Here is a 17,449-nt window from a genome sequence, read left to right as displayed (position 1 = left end):
TTATCTCTTCTTTCATTGCTGGCATTCTTTTTTTTTTTTTTTTTGAGACAGAGTCTTGCTCTGTCGCCCAGGCTGGAGTGCAGTGACGTGATCTCCGCTCACTGCAAACTCAGCCTCCCGGGTTCATGCCATTCTCCTGCCTCAGCCTCTCGAGTAGCTGGGACTACAGGCACCCGCTACCATGCCCGGCTAATTTTTTGTATTTTTGGTAGAGATGGGGTTTTACCATGTTAGCCAGGATAGTCTCGATCTCCTGACCTTGTGATCTGCCGGTCTCGGCCTCCCAAAGTGCTGGGATTACAGGCATGAGCCACCGCACATTGCTGGCATTCTTAATTTGAATCTCCTCTATTATTTTAGCATGAGAAGATTATGAATTTTACTGATCATATTAAAAAACAATTTTAAGCCAGGTGCGCAGTAGCTCACGCCTGTAATCCCAGCAATTTGGGAGGCCAAAGGGGGCGGATTGCTTGAGGTCAGGAGTTCGAGACCAGCCTGACCAACATGGTGAAACCTCATCTCTTCTAAAAATCCAAAAATTAGCCCAGCGTGGTGGTGGGCACCTGTAGTCCCAGCTACTCAAGAGGCTGAGGCAGGAGAATGGCTTGAACCCAGGAAGCGGAGGTTGCAGTGAGCCAAGATCACACCATTGCACTCCAGCCTAGGCATGGCGAGACTCCATCCCCCCCCCAAAAAAAAATTGTTTAAATTGTATTGATTTTCTCTTTTCAATTTTATTGATTTCTTCTTTTATCTGTTATTTCCTGTACTCTGCATGCTCTGATTTTATTTTGCTCTTTTTCTGGTTTCTTTATGTAAAAGCTTAAATTATTGATGTAAGACTTTTCTTCTTTTCTAATATATGCATCTAACACTGATTACTTCCCTCTTCACAATACTTTATCTGTATCTTACCACATTTTATATGTTTTATTTTTATTTAGGTCTATATTATTTTTAATTTTCCCCGAGATTACCCTTTAACTCATGAGCTATTTAGAAGAATGCATTTCGATTTCCAAATGTTTGAGGGCTTTCCTTTCCTTCTCATTTTTGTATAATTAAAGCTTATACTATAGACACGTTAGATTAAAATTCAATTATACTTGTTTAGTTACATCGTATAGGTTGTTCAAGTATCATTGGAACAAAGTTTTCAATATTAACTTTATGTAGTGGTTGTCAGTCTTTTGCACTTGTAGAGTGGCAAATAAAAAGTACCCTGAAAATATGACCCTCAGGCCATTGGAGAAGCTCACAGAGACAGAAATGGTGGGAATTTTCTGAGTCCTCAGTGCTCTTTGCTTTCTAGGCCAGCACACAGGGATCCAACAAAGCCAGAGTTAGTGTTCAGAAAGGGCAGTGGGATAGAAGGATGGGGAATGCCCTGGTATCACCTAGCTGGTTCTAATGACCCATGCCAGGTCCCATGGTATAAGCTGGCTTGTAACACTACTCTTTCGAGACTCCTTCTATGCATTGATGAGCGAATCTGTATTTGGACATGTTCACATGAACAGATTGGAAGAGACGATAAATTTACCATGACCAATCCCTTTAGGATTGGTTTGAGGAACTTATTGATCCTGTATTCATCTTGGGCATTTGTCTGTTGTATTTGCTATCACAGAATGTCTTTTAATCCCAAATACACTTCTACAGATCCATCCAATACAAGTCCCTAATCATGATCTTTGGAATGAACTAATACATTTCAAAGAACATCAGAAGGAAGAACTATGGCAGGAGAGATGGAATTGGTCCTTCAGAGGACTGGAATGAAGATGAGAAATGAACCAGCATTAGGACAACCTTAGTCTCAAACATTTGCCTAATATAAGCTCAAAGGGTGCAGTTGTGTGCACAAAACATCCTTGATGATATCATAACTCAGAATTCAGTAAAACAGCTCAAGTCGCTCACAGGGGATGTGCTAGGGTGGTAGCCACTCTTGAGAGTCTGTGCCCAGTGATGAAAAATAGTATGACGGTTGTTTAAAAATGAAAATAGAGTTACCATACTATTCAACAATCCTGCTTCTCAGTATATAACCTAAAGAATTAAAGGCAAGATCTCAAAAAGATACTTGCACACCCATGTTTATTGCAGCATTATTCACAATAGCCAAGAGATAAAAACAATCCAAATGAGTTTGGTGGATGAAAGGATAAAATATGGTGTATATATGTGTATGGATGTGTGTGTGTGTGTGTGTGTGTGTGTGTATAATGGAAGACTAAGCAGCCTTCAGAAAGAAGGAAACCACATCACATGCTAGAACATGGGTGAACCTCAAGAACATTATGCCAAGTAAAATAAGCCAATCACAAAAAGACAATTTTTTTTCATATGAAGTATTTAAAATAGTCAAAATCACAGTAGTGGTTGCCAAGGACTGGGAGTGGGAGTGGTGGTGGTGGGATTAGTGTTTAATATGTATAGAATTTTAGTTTTGAAAGATGAAAAGTTTCTGAAGATCTAAATTTCTAAAGATTAAGAAGTAAGAATATCCTTAACATGTATTCACAGTGATGAAAATATACTTAACATTACTGAACCCGTACACTTTAAAATGTTTTAAATGATTGTTTAAAAAGCAGCACCGTAGGAATAAACCTTCATGACCTAGCACTAGTTCATGATTTCTTAAATGTGACACCAAAAGCACAAGTAACAAAAGAACACATAGATAAATTGGACTTCATCCAAAGTAAAAAACTTTTGTGCTTCAGGGAGTACTGTCAAGAAAGTAAATGATGGCTGGGCGCACTGGCTCAGGCCTGTAATCCCAGAACTTTGGGAGGCCGAGGCAGGCGGATCAAGATTTCAGGAGTTCGAGACCAGCCTGGCCAACATGGCGAAACCCCGTCTCTACTAAAAATACAAAAATTAGCTGGGTAGCTGGGTGTGATGACACACACCTGTAGTCCCAGCTACTGGGGAGGCTGAGGCAGGAGAATCCCTGAAACCGAAGGCAGAGGTTGCGGTAAGCTGAGATTGCGCCACTGCACTCCAGCCTGGGCAAAGGAGCAAAACTCTGTCTCAAAAAAAAAAAAAAAAAAAAAAAAAAGAGGCCAGGCACAGTGGCTCATGCCTGTAATCCCAGCACTGTGGGAGGCCGAGATGGGTGGATCATGAGGTCAGGAGATCAAGACCATCCTGGCTAACATGGTGAAACCCCGTCTCTACTAAAAATATGAAAAAAATATTAGCCGAGTGTGGTGGTAGGTGCCTGTAGTACCAAGTACTCAGGAGGCTGAGGCAGGAGAATGGCGTGAACCTGGGAGGTGGAGCTTGCAGTGAGGTGAGATCGCACCACTGCACTCCAGTCTGGGCGACAGAGCCAGACTCTGTCTCCAAAAAACAAAAAATAAAAAAAAGAAAGGACAACCCATGGAATGGGAGATTATTTCTGCAAATTATATCCGGTAAAGAATTTTTTTTTTTTTTTTTGGAGACAGTCTCACTCTGTCACCCAGCCTAGAGTGTAGTGGTGCGATCTGGGCTTACTTCAACCTCCACCTCCTAGGTTGAAGCAATTCTCCTGCCTCAGCCTCCTGAGAAGCTGGGATTACAGGCGCGTGCGACCACACCCAGCTAAATTTTGTATTTTTAGTGGGGGCGGGGTTTCACCATATTGGCCAGGCTGATCTTGAACTCCTGACCTCAGGTGATCCACCCGCCTCGGCCTCCCAAAGTGCTGGGATTACAGGTGTGAGCCACCTCGTCTGGCCCCCCTTAAATGATTTTTGTCTGGAAAATATAAAGAGTTCTTATAACTCAGTGACAAAACACAAATTAGTTAAAAGTGAGTAATGTCGAGTACACATGGCTCCAAAGAAGATATACAAATGGCCAATAAGTACGTGAAAGAGGTTCAACATCAGGGAAGCACAAATGAAAACTATGATGAGATGCAACTTCAGAACCACTGGGATGACTTTATCAAAAGGAGAGATGATAATGTTGGCTGGAATGTGGAGCAAAACTGAGACCCTCACATAGCTAGTGGTTATATAAAATGGTGTATCTGCACTGGAAACAGTCTGGCACCTTCTGAAATGGTTAAACATGGAGTTTCCATATGGCCCATCAGTTTCACTCTTAGTTCACTCTTACCTATGAGAAATGAAAGCATACATCCCCACAAAACCTTGTACACAAATTTCTTAGAAGTATTATTCATTGGGAGGCCAAGGTGGGTGGATCACCTGAGGTCGGGAGTTTGAAACCAGCCTGACCAACATGGAGAAACTCTGTCTCTACTAAAAATACAAAAATTATCTGGGCGTGGTGGCGCATGCCTGTAATCCCAGCTACTCGGGAGGCTGAGGCAGGAGAATGCTTGAACCCGGGAGGTGGAGGTTTCGGTGAGCCGAGATGGTGCCATTGTACTCCAGCCTGGACAACAACAGCGAAACTCCGTCTCAGAAAAAGAAAAAGAAAAAATACATATATGTTTTTCTTTTATATGTATTATATATTTTTTCTTTATTTTATGTATATTTTATATATATATATATATATATATATATATATATATATAAAATTCACAATAGCCAAAAAGTGAAAACAACCCAAATGTTCATCACCTGATGAATGAGTAAGTTTCAGGATATCCACCAATGGAATGTTATTCAGCAATAAAAAGGTTTGATATAATGATAGATTCTAAAAACATGGATGAACCTTGGAAATATTCAAAGTAGAGTAAGACAGGTGTGAAAGACATATATTGTATGATTCCATTCATATGGAAGTCCAGAGCATGTAAAGCTATATAGAAAGTAAATTCATGGTTACATAGGCCTAGGGTGTAGATGGGGGGCAGGGGGTGATAGCTAAAGGACAAGGTTTTTTTTTTTTTTTCTTTATCGTTTTTTGAGATGGAGTCTTGCTGTGTCACCCAGGCTGGAGTACAGTGGCACAATCTCGGCTCACTGCAACTTCTGCCTCTTGGGTTCAAGTGATTCTCCTGCCTCAGCCTCTCATGTAGCTGGGATCGTGTGCCACCACGCCCAGCTAATTTTTGTGTTTTTAGTAGAGACGGGGTTTCACCATGTTGGCCAGGCTGGTCTCGAATTCCTCACCTCAAGTGACTCACTCACCTTGGCCTCCCAAAGTGTTGAGATTACAGGCATGAGCCACTACACCCAGCCTAGGGGTTTTCTTTTTGGTGATAAAAATGTTCTAAAGTTTATAGTGATGATGCTTGCAAATTCTATAAGTAGACTTAATGCAGTGATGGTTGCAAATTCTATAAATATATTTAATGTGGTGATGGTTGCAAATTCTATGAAAAACCCAAATTGTACAGTTTCAATGAGCATGCTTTGTGAATGTCTTAATAAAGCTTTTATTTAAAAAATGAGCAGGCCGGGCGCGGTGGCTCAAGCCTGTAATCCCAGCACTTTGGGAGGCCAAGACGGGCGGATCACGAGGTGAGGAGATCGAGACCATCCTGGCTAACACGGTGAAACCCCGTCTCTACTAAAAAATACAAAACACTAGCCGGCCGAGGTAGTGGGCGCCTGTAGTCCCAGCTACTCGGGAGGCTGAGGCAAGAGAATGGCGTGAACCCGGGAGGCGGAGCTTGCAGTGAGCTGAGATCCGGCCACTGCACTCCAGCCTGGGGGACAGAGCGAGACTCTGTCTCCAAAAAAAAAAAAAAAATGAGCAAACGGTAGATTGTTAACATGGCCCACATCTATGTGGTGTCTGTATTGGTTTCTATTATACGTTTTCTATGTGGTTGAAACATTCCTAATAAAATGTGCATAATTTTTAAAAAAAGAAACACATCAGTGGACGTGAATGCAGGATGTCTTATGGATGCTCACACAGAAGCTCCCATTCCTGAGGAATGCAGGGAAAAGCAGGAGAGGGGGTAGGAGTTGGCATGGCCCAGCTAGCTCAGATGACACACGATGGTCCCAGTGGCATGGCTTGGTTTGTGCGATTTGTGCTTTGGGGTTTTATTTTGGCACCTTATAAAGGAGTAAAGCCTGTACACAGTCAGTTTCTGTCTAGCTAATAAAGGGCAGCGGGATGAAGCAGTTTACCTTGACTAACCTTGACTAACCATCCACTTACATTGATTAGGAATCTTGTGATCCTATCTTCACCTGTGAGATTTCTATGTTGTTTGTGTTGAATGTCAGAGAATATCTATTAATCGCTCATACAGTTTACGCAAATACTGTATACGTGATAAACATCCCTACAACATGATCTTTGGAATGAACTAAGACAAAGGAAATTCTGAGGAAGGACCGTGGCGTGAGAGGTGGAATTCGTCCTTCCGAGGACTGAGATGAGGATGGAAAGTGAACCATCGGTAAATACAACCTTAGTCCGGACACATTTGCCTAAAATGAGCTCAAAGGGCACAGGTGTGCAGACAAAGCATGCTCGATGACATCATAACTCAGAATTCAGTAACCCAGTGTATCAGCTCCCTCACAAGGGATGTGCCAGGGTGAGGGCCACTGTTGAGAGTCTGTACCCAGTGATGGTCAGGGACTCAGTGACAGTGACTCTGGCAGCCCTGGCCGGATATCAGTGGATCCCCCAAGCCAGGTGACTCTCACTAACACCGCCCAGGGCACCAAGACCTGAAAGACATCTTGGGTTGCTGAAGTTAGAATCAAAGTGCAGCTACAAAAGGGCAGCTACCTGGATCAAGTCCATCCTGGTAGCTGTCAGAAAGCACAGCATGTTCACCAACGGCCTTGCTCACATTGTCAGATGGAGTTTCTCAGGAGGCCATGGCTTCTTCAGGGATCTGTCATCCAGTGGTGAAGGGAGGAGGCAAACCCACCCGGGGCCGCCCCAGCTGCACTGGCTCCCAGAGAGTGACCTGGGTACATGAACAGGGAGGCCAAACCCGTTTAGAGCCTCAGCACACCCCCAGCACCTGCTGTGAGCAAGCTGCATGGCTTCCCCGAACGTGGATGTGATGATGTCACGGGTATTTACAGATTCCCTTGCACTGTGTCCCACAGTGCTCCTGGTTCATGTGTGATACTCTGCACTTGGGGTGGAGGTGTGCTGACAGTCGTAAAGCGTCGAGCCTTTCTTCATTCTTTCCCATGGCTCTGATACAGTTTCCAGACACCAGTGAGGAAGGAAGTTCCTGAGATGATAATGTGACCTTGTCCCAGTCACATTAGACTGCTAGGACAAAGTGTCATAGACTTGGTGAGTAGGGGAGGGGGCACATATTAAGAAACGAAATGTATTTGTCAGTCTGGAGGCTGGAAGTCTGAGGTTAGGGTCCCAGCAAGGTGAGGTTCTGGCGAGGGCTCTCTTCCTGGCTTGCAGACAGCTGCCTTCTCACTGTGTCCTCATGTCAGGGAGAGAGCGAGCTCTGGGATGTCTGCTTCTTACCAGGGCCCTAATCCCATCATTAGGGCCCCACCTTCATGGTCTCGTCTAACCCTGAATAACTCCCAAAGGCCCCATCTCCAAATACCATCACATGAGGAGTTAGGGCTTCAACACAGGAACTGGGGGGGACTCACATTCAGTCTATCAGAGCCCCCCATCAGCCCCACTGTGCCTGTGTAGGGGCAGATTGTAGGGCTCAGGCGGGACACAGAGGTGGAGGAAGCACAGGTTCTGCCTCTTGGAAATGGCTCAGCCAAAACAAGGACAGGGACAGTGGGGCAGAAAACAGCTAGTGAGGTAACCAGCAGAAGCCCCGAGGTGTCACTAAGCCAAGGTATCATTTTCACCCTTAAGTGAGGAAGTTGGCTGAGCACCCACACACACCAGAGTACCGACCACGTTCCCTTCAAACACGGCTCACTTAACATTCCTAAACCCTGCAAAGGGGAGGTGTTACCTCGTCTCCTGAGGTTGGCCCTGAATGTAGAGGAGTCACGGGAGCTGCCTGCATCACCCACCAGTGACTCTTCACTCCCCACATTTTCCCCGAGGGCCTGATGTGCACTGAGCTGGGGAAGCCCTGCCAAGATAAACTCTCCTTCCCAAAGGCCACAGAGGGCGGAAGGCCTCCGACACTGCCCACATCGAGCAGAAGGGACGGGGCAGAGGGGCACCTGTCTGGCTGACTGCTGTGCTCTGTGGGGCAGAAGGGACGGGGCAGAGGGGCACCTGTCTGGCTGACTGCTGTGTTCTGTGGGCAGATGGGGCCGCCCAAACACGGCTCCCTTTGTCACTTGGCAGAGGGGCCAGGCCACCATATACCAGACAGCTTTGCCCCACCAGCTTCTGCTGCTGGGCCAGCGCCCGGCACCATGAACACAGCTGTGCATGCAGGCGGTGCTGGGACCTGTGCTCTGGCAGTCACAGCGGTCCTGAGCCAACAAGGGCCCTGGGGAGGAATTGGAACTCAGACTGTGGACAAGAAGGTATTGGCCAGGAGGGAACCAGGGCAGGTGCCAGGTCCTGTCCATGCTGGGATCTGAGATTCTAAGGGTGAGTTAGGGGTAAGGGGGACAGAGGTTGGCCACATGGGGTGAGGGGAGTTCAGCAGAGATGGGGAGGACAGGACAACCTGGGAAAGAGCAGAGCGCCCTCCCCAGCCTCAGTCTCTCTCCTGATGCAGTCCTCATCTCACTCGTAGACTCCGGAAGTCTCCCTTCGGCGAGCACCTGGCCCCCGACTCCCAGGGCACTTCCCAAACAGCCAGTGCCACATCCCAGGCAGCCCCTGCTCTGCCCTTGGGGTCTGTGCCTGGCAGAAGGGTGGCTGACTCTTGGCCCCCCCTGGCCTGGGCCCCAGCTCCTCCTGGCCCTGGGACCAGCAGACACACCCACTCTGCGCCTGGCGGGCTGGTCATGCTTGTTCCCATTGGTGATGGTGTGTTGAGAGGGAACTGTTTTAGATACCAATGTAAATCTCTGTCTACATCAATTCCACACGAGTTCAGTCATCATATGAGAAGGGAATCATAGCTGGGGGGGGCTCCATGCAGGACCCCAAGGGCCCCTGAGGCCAGTCTCTGTGGCCACAGCAAGGAGCATCTGCTTCAGCTAGTTGGACAAGACTCTCTCCTGCCCAGAAACAGGCAGAGGGACTTCCCCTGTTCCACGCCTCTCATATCCCACACACCCGTGTGGACGGACACCTCAACGTCTCCCCTCAGCCCAGTGCCCACGGTCTTCCTGATAAGGATTAAGCAGGAGCGGCCCCCTCTTCCCATGTCCATGTTGTAGGCAGCTGCCTTCTCAGCTCCCACCTAGTAGAACAAGAGCCAGCTAGCTCTCTCCAATCCCAGGATTTTCCAGGGATACTGATAACGATGGGAGGCCCCAAGAAGCCTCCCTAAAGCAAGCGGGGTCTTGTGAGTGGGTGGTGGGAGGGATTAGGGCTTCCTCAGCATCTGTCAGTCCCTGGAGCATCTGAAGTGGCCCCCTATACCAGGAGGAAAAAGTGGAGCCAGCTCCTGTGGGTTCCCAGTGCCTGGCATCTCCTGGTTCCCTCTGCCCTCCTTCACAGACACCCTCCACGGAGCAGCACAGCGCCAAGGACAGAGGCAAGCCCCAGAGCATTTTCCAACACAACTACATTTATTCCATTTACACATGAGGCCCCCAAGGGCTTCCCACCCCCAACCGCCTCCCCGCAGGCCCTCCCTTCCCGCCCTCCCTGTTCAGCCACCCTCTCCCTCCCCTCCCTCCTCCACCCTCCAAAGCTAAGGCCCAGCAAGATCAGCACTGGGGGAGAAGCAGTCTTTGCTTTGGGGCACCTGCTGCCATGAGGGTCCGAGAGTTCAGAGCCCCACCCTTGGGGACTGGCACCAGAGAGCCTGCCCCACAGCGGCCCCTACTGGCTACAATGCCGCTTTTTCTTCCTCCTGGAGACCAAGGGGCCACCCCTTCTCTTTTGAGACTGTGAGGGGCCACCCAGTCCTGGAGCCAGGGATTGCTCCCCAGAGACCCTGAGCCCAGGCCCTGGGTCGGGCATCTTTTCAGCAGGGGATGGGCTTCCGAAGAGAAGTCGCTTCTTGGACTTGGTAACAGGAGAGGGTGCTGGGCTGAGGCCTCTTCTCTGAGCAGATGGCGACTGAAGAGCTCCCTGGGGTCCCTGCCCTCCTGGGCTGAGAAGGCCTGAGGAAGGGACAGGGCTCTGGGATAGCCTCCAGGGCTGCAGCCTGTGGTGGGAACCCACGACATACACCATGCCAGGGAGTTCCCTCTCCTCACTTGACCCCTTAGCCAGCCTGTGTGACTCCTTAACAGGAGAGGCTCCAGGGAGATCCAAGGTGTCCTTGGTTCCCAGGCTGGGGCAGGTGGGTCTGTGGTCCTCGAGAGGAGAGGTTGGCGGGGCAGCCCTCAGCCCGGGGCAGTCCTGACATCCCAAAAGCACAGCAGGGTCTTTGGACCTGGCCATGCCGGTGCACACTCTAGCCTGTCCCTGAGGGACCTGGGCAGCCATCTGGGGTGGGCAGGTTTCCATGCCGATCCCTTGTTGGGGGTCAGGGGCGTCTCTCTCTGCTCCTTGGTGAGCTGCAAACTTAGAAGGACTTGAGTCCAAACAGGCCGTGCCATGACTAGGGGCTGCCCTCACACCCCGTTTCTCCTTCAAGGATAGGAGGCGCTTCTCCACTAGCTGCGGGAGGAAAGAGGCACTTACTGGTGCTGCCCCAGGTGTGAGCAGGGCCCAGGGTGGTGGAGACCAGGGCACTTGGGCGGGAGACAGGGAAGTCTGAGGCATCTGGGCTTCGTGTCAAAGGGAGAGGATGTGGCTCTGCCAGGCATCCCGTTGGGCCTCATTGCAGCTTGCATCCTGACTCCCCTCCCTGGGTCCTCTCCGTCCCACTCCCTCTGAACCTGCATCTTCCCACCCCGGAGTGACTCCCCAAGAAGCTGAGCGTCCCCAGCAGGATGGGGTTAGACAATCAGGTGGGCCTTGTGTGCCAGGTCCCTCCTGCCTCTGGGTTCCCCTCCCTCTGCTGGTCTACCTGGGCAAGTGTGAGTTCTTCCTCCTTCTCCAGCTCCTCGCTTAGGGCCAATAAATCCATCTGTGGATCTGGGGAAAGCAATTCTTCCAGGAATGGGGAGTGAATGACGGCCTCCACCTGGAAACAGAAGGAAGAAGACATGAGCTTCCTGGGCAGGGAGTTAACCTGGAGCCAAGGACACCCAGAGGAGATGCAGAAAGCGGGGAGGGCCCTGTCCCCACCCTCCTGGGGCTGTCTCATATCATGGCGACCACCAGCTACACACACAGACCACAGACCTGGTGGCATACACACATACAGACAGAGACACACAAACCACACATAGACACACAAACAGATCCATATATGACACAGGAAAAGACACAGACACAAGTAACACACATGCCACATTCACACCCACACAGTAACAAATCACAGACACAAACACACAGCAACACATAGACACATGCAATCACATACACAGACACTCAAATCCACAGGAACACACCCACCCACCCCCCTGCTGAGTAGCTAAGGAACAGAGCTTAATTCCAAGGGCCTGGGAGTGCCACCCCCTGGAATCCTGCAGACCCCAGCACTCCAGGCCAGCCCACCTTGGTGACAAAGTCTTCCTGGGAACACAGCTTGTCAATGTAGCTCAGGAGGCCCGGGTCTGGAGTCATCCCATCCTCTTCCTGTGGCTGCTCCACTTTGCCATCTTCACATTGTCCCTCGGGCTCCCCTGTGGCCCCAAGGTGAGACCCCAGCAGCTCCTCCATGATGTCCACATACTCCTGCACCACTTCAGGGGGGATCTCCTCAGGGACCTTGGTCTCTGCTGGCTGCTGGGGCCTGGGTGGTGACAGGTGGGCCTTGGTCTCCGCTGGCCACTGGGGCCTGGGTGGTGGCAGGCAGGCAGGCGGGGCCTTGGGGCCAGCCTTGCTGGGAAGGTACACTGAGGCAGAGAGGGAGGAGGCCGGGCGTGGTGAGGGCTGCTCCTCCCGCCTGCACCACACAGGGGAGGGCAGGGCTTGGGGATGTGAAGTGGGTCCTGGCTGGGTCAGGACCACCTGAACCACAGCGCCCCTGGAGGAGACACGCAGGAGGGGCACATCTGAGACAGCATCGCTTGGGAGGAAGTTTGGAGCCAACGATATGCCGTGTATTCTCCCCACTCATCCCTGCTTCCTGGGTAGAGCATATGTGGAGTTTTGGACGGGCGAGGGGAGAGAGTAAGTAGGAAACCTGACCAAGTCAATACCCCGCTTTGTGATCACAGGCCGCCCACGAAGTAGGTATTGACCAGGTCAGTACCCAACATACACTCCCAGAAGCTGTCCTGTTGAGGAGCAAACCCCCCTCTTGAAGGGAAGCATGGGGTGTGGGGACAGTGGCCTCCCTTGGCCCCTTTAGCCTTTGCCATGGCTCCTATGGGAATGTGGGAAGCTGCACCTGGCTGCTTGGCCACCTCAGGGGCCGGGGGTCCTCGAGGTTCAAGCCTCGGCGGGGCTGGAGGAGGCAGGCTCTGGGTCCCCTTCATCCACTGTGCTTTCTGCATCTGCATCTCCTCCTCAGCCTCAAACTCCAGGAACCTGGGGGTGAAGGAGGCCCAGGCTGTGCGGAGAGGGTCCAGGCCCCCTGTCCCCAGGACCAGGCAGTGGCTGAGGGCAGGGATGGGAGGCAATGCCTTGGGTGGGTTGTCCAGGCCCTCACTGGGTCTCATCCCCCAGTCCCAGGAGGGAGCTGCTCCCAGAGTTCTGGGCTCACCCTCCCTCACCCGGCCCCTGCAGAGCCCATGGCATCAAAGGGGCTTCCTGACTCAAGTCAGGGCCACGAGGCCCAGGAGGGTCCCAGGGGACCCCTCCTCCAGGTTTCAGCTGCCCAGGGGTGGGGTTGATGGCAGACAGCGTCAGGGATGATGCCCAGATGCAGGAGTCCTGAGGCTGGGACTGCGGGTCCCTGAAAGATAACCCAGGGGCACAAGGTCCGGGAGACCCCTGGTCGGGAGGAAGCAAAAGCTGAGCCCGGAGGACAGGGCCCGTTTCCCCTGAGGCTGCTGTCTGTCTGTCTGTCTGTCTTCATGGAGGGCACTGCCCAGGAGCAAAGGCAGTCAGGCCAGAGATGGGTCTCTGGTGTCCTGGGCACAGGTCTCCTCTGACCCAACTCCCTGGCCAGGCTGGGATGGCAGAAAACCGACTTCTGGCCACTGCTGTGAGGAGCCTGTACCCCACTCTGTCTATAGTTACTAGTGCCCCTTCTCCCCATCCCCACAGCTGGAGGTGACCCCCTCTGGGCTGCGACGCTGGCTGCTCCCACCATGACCTCCAGTGTCAAGGCAGGGGTTGGCCCAGGCCAGGCAGGGGGTGCTTCCCAAGAGGGCAGGACAGAGACCCCAGAGCACTCTAGGTGGCAGGAGCAACTTCCTGAAGGAGTCAGGGGCCCAGGGCGTCTTGTGTTTGTCCACACCCTCCTCATGCTCCACACTGAGAAGCCACCACGGCCACCAGGCCTCTGTCATTCAGTCTCACTCTGCCCCGCGGGCCCTGCCCCCGGGACCCCAGACTCACTTTTCCGCCATCTCGTAGAAGATCATCCGGTCAAAGTTGCTCATGTGCTGCCATTCGCGCACGGCCCGCCACAGTCCCTCCTCCAGCGTCATGGTGGGCTTCCACTGGGCCAGGGATCGGAGAACTGGGCTGTAAACCAGTGCAGTCAGCCCCAGTCTGTAAGTCCACCCTTCATCCTGAGCCCACCTGGTCCCAACACCTGGCCCCTGTCCTCCCCACACCTGTCCTGCCATCTGTCCATGTCCTGTTCTCCCCCACGTGGGCTCCTCAGGCCCCAGGACACACCCCCAAGATCGAACATCAACACAAGCTACGGAGTGACCTCTCCGACTGCCCCTCAAGTCCTCGGTGTTATGATGTTGACAAGTGAACTCAGTACTATGGGTGGAACATATGTGTCCCCAACATTCCTGTGCTGAAGCCCTCAGCGCCCGCATGTCGGTATTTGGAGGCAATCATGGTTACAGCAGGTCATGAGCATGGGTCCCAGTCATGGAATCTGAGCCCCTATAAGGGCAGGAGGAGATGCCAGGGCTTTTCCTCTCAGCCACAAGAGGACACAGCCAGAGGCAGCTCTCTCCAGCCAGGAAAAGGGCCCTGACCAGACACCCAATCTGCTGTCACCTTGATCTGGGACTTGTGGCCTCTGGAACTGGGAGACATGAATGTGTCTTGATAAAGCACCCAGTCTATGGGATTTGTTGTGGCCGAGCCTGAGCTGACTAAGACAGCGTGAGCCTGAGCTGACTGAGACAGTGTGCACACAGAATGACCTGGGAGCGAGGGTTAAAGTGCAGGTTCTAGGGCCCCAGGACTGAGCATTTCACCAGCTTCCTGGGGACTCTGGAGTAAGGCAGCCCCTGGGGGTGTAGCCTCAGGGTCCTGGAGCATGAGAAGCAGGAGCACACGTCCAGAACCAAAGCAGAGCGGTGTCAAGCCCACTGCAAGCAGCCAGGTACAGCTTCCCACATTCCCACAGGAGCCATGGCAAAGGCCTGTGAGCCTGGGGCAGCTCCACTCCAAGAATCAGGGTCCCCAGTGCACCAGGACTCTGCTCCAAAGGGGAATGCGAGCAGTACCAGGGTGCGGGGCCAGCGAGATTGTTGGGGAGGAAGATGGGGCTGTGTTCTACCTACACCCCAGGCAGGGGACTTCCCAAGGTTGAGCGGCCAGTGTGTTGCACAGTGGATGTGCTGCAAGCTCCCGTTTGCTCATCAGCGGGAAACACAGGGTGACAGAGGCGCCGCAGGGTGGAGAGAGGCCACAAACTCCCGGATGCTGACGTTGCTGCCTCACAGTCACCATAGTCCACAGCCCTGGGCTGCTGGGATCGTGGTGTATTCAGAGCTATCACTGGAGCCTGTGGCTTTGGGGAGCACTCTCCTAGATGGCCTAGTCCTGATAATGATAGTAAAGGGGACAGTAATCATAATTGCTGTCATGTAATGTGTCATAGCATGTGCCAGGCACTATGCTACGCATGTCATATGTGAGCTCAAGTCATCTGTTCACCATTCTCTGAATGAAGCATCATTGTCCTTTTTTCTAGGGAGGATTGAGGGTGAAGATGCAAATACCTGCCCAGCATCGACCCTAGTGCCGGGCCCAAGACCATCCCCCTGTGCAGACTCCACCACCACGGTGCTCACTGGACCTCACTGGCAGAACTGTGGGCGTATGCCAGGTTCCCGCCGGGCCCTGCAACTCCTCCCCCCAGCCCCATGTGATGTACCCCTGGCCATCGACACTCAATTTGAGGGAAGGCACTGTGGTGTACACTCGAAGACCTAAACCCAGGACGGGTGTGGTGGCTCACACTTGCAATCCCAGCACTTTGAGAGGCTGAGGCGGGTGGATCACAAGGTCAGGAGCTCAACACCAGCCTGGCCAACATAGTGAAACCCTGTCTCTACTAAAAAATACGAAAAATTAGCTGGGCATGGTGGAAGGCACTTGTAATCCCAGGTACTCGGGAGGCTGAAGGAGGAGAATCACTTGAACCCAGGAGGTGGAGGTTGTGGTGAGCCAAGATTGCACCATCGCACTCCAGCCCAGGTGACAGTGCAAGACTCCATCTCAAACAAACAAGACCTAAACTCAAACCGTGGCTCACGTCACACCAAGAACCCTCTCTGACCTGGGTCTTCCGTAAACATTACTGTGAAAATTATTGAAAGTAAAAGCCGGGCACAGTGGCTCATGCCTGTAATCCCAGCACTTTGGGAGGCTGAGGTGGGTGGATCACCAGGTCAGGAGATTGAGAGCATCCTGCCTAACATGGTGAAACCCCGTTTCTAGTAAAAATATGCAAAAATTAGCTGGCTGTGGTGGCACATGCCTATCATCCGAACTATTCAGGAAGCTGAGGCAGCAGAATTGCTTGAACCCGGGAGGCGGAGGTTGTGGTTAGCCGAGGTCACGCCATTGCACTCCAGCCTGGGCTACAAGAGCAAAAGTCTGGCTCAAAAAAAAGTAAGGATTGGCTGGACTCATGGGATAGTGACGGGCAGTTGACATGAGGCCCCTGACAGTCTGTCCTGAGCCACAGCCAGATTAATGTTGCTGAAAATGTACCTTCCCACAGCACAACTGATCACCCTCACAATCGCCCTGCAAGCTCCCCTGAACAGCGTGACCTCCTGTCCATTCGGCAGCCTCTTTACGTGTGAGCTGCAGGACGAGCTCTGGTGCCCCGAGGACACTCACATGAGGAAGCAGGAAAGCGCTTCGGTGTCAGGACTCTGGGGAAGGTGCCTCCGGGCCAGGGGCTTGTAGCGCTGCCAGAGTCGGAAGTTCTCATAGACACTCTTGAGGTTACAGGAGTCGTCCGGCGGGGCCTTGGCCTGGGAGGGAGGCAGGCTGCCCTCTCCATGAGCCCCTTCTGGCCATGGCCCGGTGTTCCCTAGGGGCATGATGGGAGGCATCTGGGCAGCCGGTGGTGGTGGTGGTGGAATAGGAAGGCCCTGGGACCAGCCTCCCTCACAGGCCTGGGTGCTCCCAACCACCTGGGCAGATGTAATGGGCACCCCAGGAGCAGCTGCCAGGAGTAGGGGAGGTGGACACACAACACCTCCGCAGAGGGCGCCTGGAGCCTGCCAGATGAGGGGGTCCTGAGTTAGGACCAAAGTCTGTGCCTGAGGGGGCTTCACAGGCCCCACTTCTGTCCTCATCTGGACAAAGACGTTGGAAGCCCCGGCCCCACTCGGGCCAAGGCCATCCTGTCCTGCCACCAGAGGTGTGCTGGGGAAGGCAGACAGCACCAGAGGGCCGCCTGGAGGAACCGCTGCAGTCACGAGGGGTGGCCCGTGTGCTGGGCCGGGAGCGGGTGTGGCGAAGGGCAGAGCCGTGAACACAGACAGGGAGGCGCCAGGGTTCACGGTCATGCCCGGTCCCAGCACTGGGTATGCTGTGGAGACAAAGGAAAGAGATGAATGAGCTGGGGTCTCCTGGTCCTCACTAGTCACTGGGGAATCAGAGGGGAGCCCCAACAGCTGAGGGCGTGTGACAGGGAAACTCTGCAGCTTGCAAGTGTCCCTGAGTGTGCATGGGATGCTCTGTTCCTCCATGAAAGGGTTGCTCCACTAGAGAGCCGGGCCCCGGTCACCAAGACTCCCTGATCCCTGTCTCCCAAGAAGGAATAGCCAAGCCTTCGCTGCCCGAGGGTCTCCCTCAGTGTCCCTGGCAGACCCCGTCAGCATCACAGGCATCTCCCAAGCCATGGGTCAGGGATGAGTCTCTCAGCGGCTTGGTGGTCCTCAGCGTGCTCAGCAATAGGAGACAGGCCTACCCCAGGGCAGTGCTCGGCACTGAGAAGGCCAACAGGAAGCCAGAAGCTTCCAAATATTATGGCCCTATCTCCTCTTCAGTCTTCCTTTTCCTGAAGCTCCTGTAAACTCCTTTCCTAGCTCAACACCACAAAAGAAAACCACTGGATAGGCCGGGCATGCTGTTTCATGCCTGCAATCCCAGC

The 17,449-nt window shown here is 52.5% G+C and overlaps 1 protein-coding gene across 1 annotated transcript; it reads right to left on the bottom strand.

Moving 5' to 3' along the window:
• Window positions 1-9,357: 9,357 nt before the first annotated feature.
• NUTM2F (NUT family member 2F) lies at window positions 9,358-17,045 on the bottom strand. Its single transcript, XM_073022161.1, has 6 exons — window positions 16,186-17,045; window positions 13,480-13,608; window positions 12,365-12,504; window positions 11,527-11,867; window positions 10,934-11,050; window positions 9,358-10,581 (listed from the first exon to the last, which is right to left on the bottom strand). The coding sequence occupies exons 1-6, from the start codon at window positions 17,043-17,045 to the stop codon at window positions 9,796-9,798; spliced, it is 2,373 nt and encodes a 790-aa protein (XP_072878262.1). The 3' UTR covers window positions 9,358-9,795.
• Window positions 17,046-17,449: the final 404 nt, after the last annotated feature.

This window comes from Chlorocebus sabaeus, chromosome 12 (genome assembly GCF_047675955.1).
Source record: "Chlorocebus sabaeus isolate Y175 chromosome 12, mChlSab1.0.hap1, whole genome shotgun sequence".
Taxonomy (NCBI): Eukaryota; Metazoa; Chordata; class Mammalia; order Primates; family Cercopithecidae; genus Chlorocebus; species Chlorocebus sabaeus.
The sequence above is the reverse complement of the archived record's forward strand: the minus strand, read 5'-3'. Positions and strand labels throughout refer to the sequence as shown.

Excerpts from the sequence above, each read along its gene's own strand:
- NUTM2F (XM_073022161.1), bottom strand. The coding sequence starts at position 17,045 with ATGGAGGAACAGAGCATCCCATGCACACTCAGGGACACTTGCAAGCTG. Across the intron at positions 11,051-11,526 it reads AGGAAGACTTTGTCACCAAG|GTGGAGGCCGTCATTCACTC; the intron begins GTGGGCTGGCCT and ends TTCTGTTTCCAG. Across the intron at positions 10,582-10,933 it reads AAGAACTCACACTTGCCCAG|CTAGTGGAGAAGCGCCTCCT; the intron begins GTAGACCAGCAG and ends TTCCTCCCGCAG.